The following is a 10,000-nucleotide window of genomic DNA, read 5'->3' on the forward strand; positions in this document are numbered from 1 at the left end:
AGAAATGTTCAGATTGAAGAAATTTGTGTCTAAATTGAAACTTAAACAAAAAATTGAGGATGGTTTTGAAACGACATAAGTTATTTTGTTATTTTAAGCTATTGTTTGTTTTATATCTCTTGATAACACACTATTTAATGAGTTCGATAAGGATAGGTACTCTGAATTTGAATGGTGCAAGAGATATAAAAAAAAGAGCAATACTTTTTGAGTTAATCAGACAAAAGAGCTTGGATGTTATGATGGTTCAAGAAACACACAGTGATAGTTTGAATGAAATCGATTGGAAGAAGGAGTGGGATGGGGAAGTAGTGCTTTCTCATATGAGTTCAGTCAGAGGAGGGGTGGCAATACTTTTTGCAAAAAAATTCCTGCCTATTTCATATGATTTGAAACATATAATACCAGGTAGACTCATGATGTTAAAGGCAAAATTTGAAAGATTCAATTTAGTTTTTTTGAATATATACGCTCCAACGATTGGGGCTGAAAGAGTTTGTTTTTTGAACAATATTAATAGTATTTTGCAGGATTATACTTCTGAGGATTATTTTTTTTGGGGGGGAGATTTTAACTGCACAGAAAATTATTTATTGGATCGAAACCACGTAGAACCACATGCTGCCTCAGCTCGTGTGATGCGTGAGTTAGTTGAGACTCACGGTTTATGTGAGATATGGCGGGGGGTTAATGATGATGTCAGACAATATACATGGGCACATGCAAGGGGAAATGTTATACACTGTAAAAAAATAAAACATAGATTGTATTTATATTTAATTAATTAAAATGAGGCAACAGATTACAAGCAATATTATTAATTAAATTTAACAAATTAGAATTGAGTAATAATTAATCAAATTAATTCCTTAAATGTTAACCATTTAAAATGAGTAAAATTTACAAAATATATGTTATTGCCAACATTGAAGACACCTGATGTTAACAAGCAGAATCACTGAAGGAGAAAACCATAATTAAAGTCACCATTATTGAGATTAGTGTGTGTTTTAGTTGGGCTCTTCACCCTTAAATTAATAACTTTTAGTTTTGTTTGGCTGCTGTACATGAGTTATAACAGCCAGATGAACAACTATAAACGTTGATCTGAAGGTGTCGGTTGTGTTTCATAATTTCACAATCATTTGACTTGAATCACTGATCTCATGTAGAGTCCAATTTATGAGTTAAATTTATTTTATTAATTCTAGCTGCATAATATTATTAGCCTTTTCAATGAAATCCAAATGATCAAATCAATAATAATAAAAAAATTATGTTTTTTTTTTTTGCGCACACAGACATCAAGATTTAGCGTATGAATCTCAGCAATGGTGACAACCTCTGATCATAAGCTCATTATTTATTCATGCAGCAATACATGATGGGAGCCATGAATGAGTTGTGATTGGTGCAAACCAGAATGCACTGCAACATGCTTTATAAATGTCACCATTGTTGAGATGCACAGTCTGATTCATAATGTCTGTTTTTTTTTTTTTTTTTTTTTTTTAACAAGATAAACTTTTTAGAAATTATTTGGATTACATTGTAAAAGTTTAAAATATTATGGTGTACAAGGCCAGTACTTCTATAGTTAATAAAGTTAACTTAAGTCACAAATTGGACTCCATTTGAGTTCAGTGATTCAGGTCAAATGATTGTGAAATAATGATTATGTTTAAACACAACCAACACCATCAGATAACCGTTTGTTCATCTGGCTGTTATAACTCACGTACAGCAGCCAAACAAAAACTTAAAGTTATTAATTAAAGGGTGAAGAGCCCAACTAAAACACACACTGATCTCCATAATGGTGACTTTAATTATGGTTTTCTCCTTCAGTGATTCTGCTTGTTAACATCAGGTGTCTTCAATGTTGGCAATAACATATATTTTGTAAATTTTACTCATTTTAAATGGTTAACATTTAAGGAATTAATTTGATTAATTATTACTCAATTCTAATTTGTTAAATTTAATTAATAATATTGCTTGTAATCTGTTGCCTCATTTTTATTAATTAAATATAAATAAAATCTATGTTTTATTTTTTACAGTGTAACATTTAAGGAATTAATTTGATTAATTATTACTCAATTCTAATTTGTTAAATTTAATTAATAATATTGCTTGTAATCTGTTGCCTCATTTTTATTAATTAAATATAAATAAAATCTATGTTTTAGTTTTTACAGTGTAACATTTAAGGAATTAATTTGATTAATTATTACTCAATTCTAATTTGTTAAATTTAATTAATAATATTGCTTGTAATCTGTTGCCTCATTTTTATTAATTAAATATAAATAAAATCTATGTTTTAGTTTTTACAGTGTAACATTTAAGGAATTAATTTGATTAATTATTACTCAATTCTAATTTGTAAAATTTAATTAATAATATTGCTTGTAATCTGTTGCCTCATTTTAATTAATTAAATATAAATGAAATCTATGTTTTATTTTTTACAGTGTATCTCTAGCTTGATAGGTTTTATTGTTATAAGCAACATCTTAATATTGTTAAAAAATGTGTAATTGCTCCAGTAGGTTTTTCGGATCACTTTTTAGTTACATGTCAAGTATTTATAGCAAATATAAAGGCCAGAAGTGCATATTGGCATTTCAACACGTCTTTGCTGAATGATAAGAATTTTAGAGATGTTTTTTGTTTTTTTTGGGAGAATTTTAAGATGAGAAAAGATGAGTTTGAAAATCTGCGTCAGTGGTGGGATATTGGGAAGGTTGAAATATCAATGCTTTGTCAACAATACACTTTTAATGTTACCAGGGATATAACGCAATCTATGAAAAAGTTAGAAGCTGAAATAGTTGAATTGCAAGATTTGGCTGATGCTACCAAAGAGCAAAGATATCTGGAGACTCTTAAATCCAAAAAATCTTTTCTTTTAAACCTATTGGGAGTTAGGGCGCAGGGAGCACTAGTTCGATCTCGGTTTTTAAACCTGTCACAAATGGATGCCCCACACTGTTAGCCCTTACTGTAGAAAAAGCCCACATTCTTACAATATCATACCATTTTCCATTAAAACAGTAATATACAGGAATATACCTACAGGAATATACTGTGAATTAACAGCGCTCAAAGTCGACACTCAGAGGCTGTGTTCCCAATCACACCCTACACCCTCATTCACTATTGCCTACACTAGTTCACTAATATAGTCCACTTGAATGAAAAGAAGTGAGTGAATTGAGACACTGATGAACACCTGATAAGCAGAATCACTGAAGGACAGAGAAACAAGAACAGAAAAAAGAGAAACACAAGAACTACAACTGACTTCCAGCCACACTGAGTGTGAAACCAGTTTAACATTATTTATTTCAAGTTCTTGTTGAGAATGAACAGGGATTTAGTTAATAATAAAGTTTGTTGTCACCATGATGGAGATCCGTATTTGCTTTAGTTGGTCTCTTGTACCTTAACTCAAAGACTTTGTTCATTCATCTCTCTTCGGCTGCTGTAACAGTGAGTGTATAAAGCACATTTGTTACAGCAAGAAAAGTCAAGGGGAAGTTGATCAGGAGTTTTTGGTTTTGTGATTTCAAAATCATACATGTTTTTATTTATTACTTTTTTAAAATATGTGAGCTGTGAATTTCTGGTTTAATACCATATATCTGATAATCTACAACATGAAATACAACAATATTTCTGAAATCAGGTCAACTGAAAATTTTTGAAATCATATAGTGCATTAAAATTTTATTAACTCCTGCTTGACTCTGACACACACAGACATCAACAATCATCATATGAATCTCAACAATGGTGATGATCAAAAGTTTCATGTCTCAATGCATGCTGGGTACCAGGATAGTATAAAACTCCCAGCATGCTCTGCTGCAGGAATAATAATAAAAAATATATATGTTCCTACCATTGTTGAGATGCATGTTCTAATTTGTGATATTTCTGTGTTTCTACAAGACAGTGTAGCTCTTTTATTTTTGGTTATGCATGTGTTACAAATAAATTAGTCATTGTTGCTGTTGTATCACAGTGGTGTTAACGTAACTCTTTTGATTGAGAATTAAACTCTGAATGAGTGAGAACTAACTTCTTAGTGAATGGACAGGCCACATAATGATTTTGTCATGATAGTGAATATAACCACAATCATTCACGAACTGTGTGTGTGCACAAGTGTGACTTGCAAAAACACAGCTCAAGCAGCAAGAGAAAAAATAATGTGTTGGCATCAGCGACCCAACTAAAGCAAACACTGATCTCTATAATGGTAACTTCAAATCAAACATTTTCAATTAAATATCTCAATAACTACTTCTGTAGATGTATGACAGAAATAAAGTCAAACTGGTTAATAATACGTGTAATAATGTGTTATGGCTGGAAGTCAGTTGTAGTTCTTGTGTTTCTCTATTTTCTGTTCTTGTGTTCCTTTTTCCTTCAGTGATTCTGCTTGTTAACAGCAGGTGTTCATCACTAATGCTCAACAATAACTTACATATTCACTTAATTATCTTATCAATGTTACTTTTTACTCTTTGTAGTGCGGATGTTCCTGTGGGGTTGAAAGGGTTAACAGTGTAAGATAAAAAGACACACCCACAAAATGTATTTTAACAGTAATAAACTGTAAGTTATAAAACAGGTTTATACTGGCAACACTGTTGCCAGTAGTTTACTGTAAAATGTAGTTTTTTGGGTCACCATTGTGCTGAAGAGTAGAGCCTGTGCTTCAGTCCAGCAGAAGATCTAGAAACATTGATGATACGCTGCATGTTGCTTTATTTAACAGAATGTAATTGCTGGTTCAGTGGAAATCTTTTTATGTACTTAAGTTTTTTAATGGTTTCTAATGGGAGTTCTTAACTCTTTTCTCACATTATTAATGCATTACACATTTTAGTTTTACACATTTAAATTACAGTTGGTCAATTTAAGGCAGTCGGTTTCTGCAAGTGAAATTAGTTTTAACTCAAATTTTAATTTAGTGCATTTTACAGTAACAGACTGTATAATACAGTAAATAACTGTACAAATAACAGTAAATTACTGGCAACAGTGTTGCCAGTATGTTACTGTAAAAAACCCCGGTAAGGTCTAACAGTGCATCTAAGTTCTTTTTCAGTCTTGAGAGAAAGAATGGTCAGAGTCGTTGCATTCACTGTTTGTGCTCTGAAGATGGGCGTGAGTTAACAAAACCCTCTGAAATCAGAAAGAGAGCCGTACGGTTCTATACTGGGCTGTACAGCAGCGAGTATGTTGAGGATGATGATTTATCCGCTCACTTCTATGAAGGTCTACCCAGAGTTTCAGAGAGCTCAAAAGCGGAGCTGAAGCGGCCGCTGTGTGATCAGGAGCTGTTCATTGCTCTGAAAGAGATGGAGGGGGGTAAAGCCCCTGGCATGGATGGGCTCCCTGTGGAGTTTTACAGAGAGTTCTGGGCAGTTTTGGGTAATGACCTGTTGGGTGTTCTCAATGAGAGCTTAACTGAGGGGTTATTGCCTTTAAGCTGCAGAAGAGCGGTGATTACCTTGCTACCTAAAAAAGGCAATCTACAAGATATAAAGAACTGGAGACCAGTGAGTTTGCTATGCTCTGACCTTAAAATATTCTCTAAAGCCCTAGCGAATCGGCTGAAAAAGGTGATGGGGGAAGTCATCCATATAGATCAGACTTATTGTATTCCCGGGCGATCTATTTTTGATAATGTTTGCCTTATACGGGATATTTTAAATGTTTGCAATCTTTCTAGTGCTGATTTGGGTCTTGTGTCTATCGATCAAGAAAAGGCGTTTGATCGAGTCGAGCACAGATATCTTTGGAAAACTTTAAATGCTTTTAATTTTGGATTGGAGTTTACTAATATGATTAAAGTTATGTACCAGGACATTGAAAGTGTTTTGAAAATCAATGGTGGTTTGAGTGCCCCTTTTAAGGTTTTTAGGGGCATTAGACAGGGCTGTGCAATATCGGGAATGTTATATTCTTTGGCTATTGAGCCATTGTTGAATAAACTACGATAAAAAATTGAAGGTTTTTCTTTGCACAATGGTGATGTATTTCAAGTTTCAGCTTATGCTGATGATGTTATAATCATGGTTAATGGGCAGCGAGATATTAACCAAATGGAGGGTATTATAAAAGACTTTGGAGTTATCTAGGCTGCTAAAGTAAACTGGGAAAAGAGCGGGGCATTGGCTATAGGAAAATGGGAGCAGGGCCTACCAGTTTTACCTGATAGAATAACCTGGAAAAAGGGAGGTCTCAAATATTTGGGAGTTTATCTTGGAGATGCAACTACGCAACAGAAGAATTGGGATGGGGTAGTAGAGAAGATGGTAGGTAGACTGGCTAAATGGAAGTGGATTCATTCACAATTATCTTTTAGGGGAAGAGTGTTAATAGTGAACAATTTGGTAGCTTCGGTACTCTGGCATAAACTGTTTTGTGTGGATCCACCCATAGGGTTATTGTCTCAGCTGCAAAGAATTTTTGTGGATTTTTTTTGGGATCGATTGCACTGGATTCCACAAAGTGTATTGTTTCTTCCTAAAGATGAAGGTGGACAAGGTTTGGTCCACTTGCCAAGCAGAATGGCAACTTTTCGTCTGCAATTCATTCAGAGATTTTTAACAGGCCCCGATGATCTGGTGTGGAGGAACTTGACCAAGGTCATTCTACAAAGGGTGGAGGGGCTTGGATTTGATGTTGGCCTCCTTTTTATGGATTACAGGAAGTTGAACCTGAATAATGTATCTCCTTTTTATTGTGGACTTTTTAAAATGTGGGGACTCTTCACTCTCAAGAGAATGGACAATTCAGACTCTTTATTTTGGCTGTTGGAGGAGCCCCTGGTCAAAGGGGCTCGTCTAGATGTAACGGATGAGGTACCAGGCCTCACTCAGAAGCTGTGTGCCGCTGGAACTGTGAAGCTGGGGCAAATTGTTAGTGTGGCTGGCCCTGAGTTAAGTGATGTTACAGCAGTAGCCCTGATGCTGGGGCAAAATTCAATTCGTCACACAGGAGCAATAGTAGAAAAGTGGAGGAAGAAGCTCACGGATGTCGAAATCACTCTACTTAAGGATTTTGGGAAGGGTTTGGAGGTTCCGGATAAAAAAGATCCTGTTCCGAAAATTAGAATTACTCCGGACTTGAAGGATATGTCAGGTCCTTTGCTAGACCTTCACGGGCTGAAAGACTTGGATTTGGATGTAGTAGAGGGCAAAGTTCTTTATCAGTGTTGTGTGAAAGTTTTTAATAGAGTTGCTTTAAATGGGAGAGTGGATACAGTCTGGAAGGAAAAGCTTGGGAGCTTGGGAAAAACTAAGCCTTTTTGGAGAGTGTTTTATAAACCACCATTGATTAAGAAATCTGGAGATTTGCAATGGAGAATCTTACACGGTTCTGTGGCAGTTAATGCATTTATTTCTGTTATTAATCCCAGTGTTAATGATAAGTGTGTGTTTTGTGGTCTAAGGGAAACAGTGTTTCATTGTTTTTTAGAATGTGTAAGACTTAAATCACTTTTTGTTTTATTGAGTCAAGTGTTTTTAAAATTTGGAGAAAAGTTCACGCATAATGCTTTTATTTTGGGGGCAGGGTATAGTCAAAAGCAAAGAGTAAAATGGCAGCTGATCAACTATGTGATTGGTCAAGCAAAGCTTGCAATTTATATAAGCAGTAAAAATAGAATAGAGAATAGACTTGGCCAAGAGATTATGTGTCTATTTAAAGCCTGTTGTTGACTTTAAGTACTATAAATTAATGAATGATCTGACAGCGTTTGAAACGCAGTGGTGTTATAAAAATATTTTCTGTGCTGTGATGGAAGGGGATCTATCTTTTCCTTTATATTTTAATTGAGGTGTATAGTGTATAACTGTTTTTTTGAAATTGTATGGAATAAAATCGTTGTTTAAAAATCAAAAATCTCTCTCTCTCTCTCACTCTCTCACTCACTCACTCACTCACACAAGCTCTCTTTCTCTCTCACTCACTCACACAAGCTCTCTCTCTCTCTCACTCACTCACTCACACAAGCTCTCTCTCTCTCTCACTCACTCACTCACACGCTCTCTCTCTCTCTCTCTCTCTCACTCACTCACTCACACAAGCGCTCTCTCTCGCTCACTCACTCACACAAGCGCTCTCTCTCTCTCTCTCTCACTCACTCACTCACACAAGCGCTCTCTCTCTCTCTTTCTCTCGCTCTCACTCACTCACTCACTCACACAAGCTCTCTCTCACTCACTCACTCACTCACTCACACAAGCTCTCTCTCACTCACTCACTCACACAAGCTCTCTCTCACTCACTCACTCACTCACACAAGCTCTCTCTCACTCACTCACTCACTCACTCACTCACTCACTCACTCACTCACACAAGCTCTCTCTCACTCACTCACTCACTCACTCACACAAGCTCTCTCTCTCTCACTCACTCACACAAGCTCTCTCTCACTCACTCACTCACTCACACAAGCTCTCTCTCACTCACTCACTCACTCACTCACTCACTCACTCACTCACTCACTCACTCACTCACTCACTCACACAAGCTCTCTCTCTCTCACTCACTCACACAAGCTGTCTCTCTTTCTCTCTCTCTCTCTCTCTCTCTCTCTCACACACATGTTTGTAGGCTACATCTATCTTTGTAAGGACATTCGTTGACATAATGCAATCTCACGGTCTTTACGCTAACCTTAATTTTTAATTAACTCGTTCAGGATTAGCATTTCACAGTGCCAAATTTGTGACATTTGGGTTTTTGTGATAAAGTATTGGCCAGAGATGCTTTTTGCAATTATTTATAAAGATTCAGTTCACTCTGCACAATAATCTAGAAACATTGTGAATCAACACCACAAAAACTGAAGCCGTAAACTGCCAATACATTTGGACATGACTTCCTTGTTCACTTACCGAGTAGTCCTGGTTCCACTTTATTTACAGTTGAAAACACAGACTTCTGTTTGCTGTAAACTGTACATGTGTATTGACCCTCATCTTCTGCTCTCAGATTGTCCAGACGGAGGGAGAAGTTTCCATGTTGAATCTGATCAGTAAAGAAATGAGCTCTATCCTGATAATCCTTGTGCTGTTTCTCTGCTCGACTCTCGATCTCACTATCGTCATACAGATGAACCAGAGTCTCCGAGTCTGCTCTTCTCCACTCCACCTTCAGATCCTCCACTGGTAAAGGTTCAACACTATAACAGTGCAAAACCACTGAAGATCCCAGAGGAACAACCAGAGGAGCAGAGGAAACTGCCACTGTTAAAAAAAAAAAAAAAAAAAAAAAAAAAACACTGTTGCTCAATGTGAACTTAAAGCAAAATAAAAGTGAATGGTGTTTTTCACATGAAGATACACTATCGAGAGACAAGATAAAATTACTGTATTTCTACATAGTAATGTACTTTTCTTTTAATTATCAGTCAATTGATTTAGTTTGAAAACTTGATTATTCAAAAAAAATATAAAGTTTCAAAATACTAAACAAGAACATTTTCTGGTTTGTGTTTCTTTCTGTGCATTTGTGGTCATCAGACAAACTAGCAGAGCAGAAGTGTGGTCCAAATGCACCATGGGTAATTCTACACTCGCTACACTAGAGGAAGTTGTTTATGTATATTTTAGTGGTATTGCTGCCAATAACAGACTTGATTCCAGAAAGTTTGATATTTGATCAAATGTTTTGAGAATAAAGTGAGAACATCACTAACAACAGAACGGAAGAGGCCATGGATTAATAATATTCTTCCTTTCTCGTTTTCTCGTGATCTCAGCTCAATTTTCTTGTGATCTTGACATAACAAAAAATTTTATAAAATAATGAGTTCAATTGAGTTTAATTGAGTTCAAATTAAAATAAGCTTTGAAAATAACAACAAAATCATATCAATTACTGTTGATTTATTAAGAGACAGTAACTGTTAGAAATATTTGTTCTATATTCCTATATCCCTGCATGCTCTCAGACCTGCATATGCAGC

At 35.5% G+C, this 10,000-nt stretch overlaps 1 protein-coding gene across 1 annotated transcript in view; it reads right to left on the minus strand.

The window, feature by feature from the left end:
* Positions 1–10,000, minus strand: part of LOC307009927 (uncharacterized protein) — a gene marked incomplete at its 3' end in the record, with an annotated part of 130,676 nt that overhangs the window by 60,874 nt on the left and 59,802 nt on the right. The window contains exon 7 of the mRNA XM_079634148.1: positions 8,928–9,278. Coding sequence (XP_079490274.1) covers positions 8,928–9,278 — 351 coding nt within the window. The remainder of the gene's footprint in view (positions 1–8,927; positions 9,279–10,000) is intronic.

Source organism: Phoxinus phoxinus, assembly GCF_949152265.1.
Source record: "Phoxinus phoxinus genome assembly, chromosome: 1".
In the NCBI taxonomy this organism is placed as follows: Eukaryota; Metazoa; Chordata; class Actinopteri; order Cypriniformes; family Leuciscidae; genus Phoxinus; species Phoxinus phoxinus.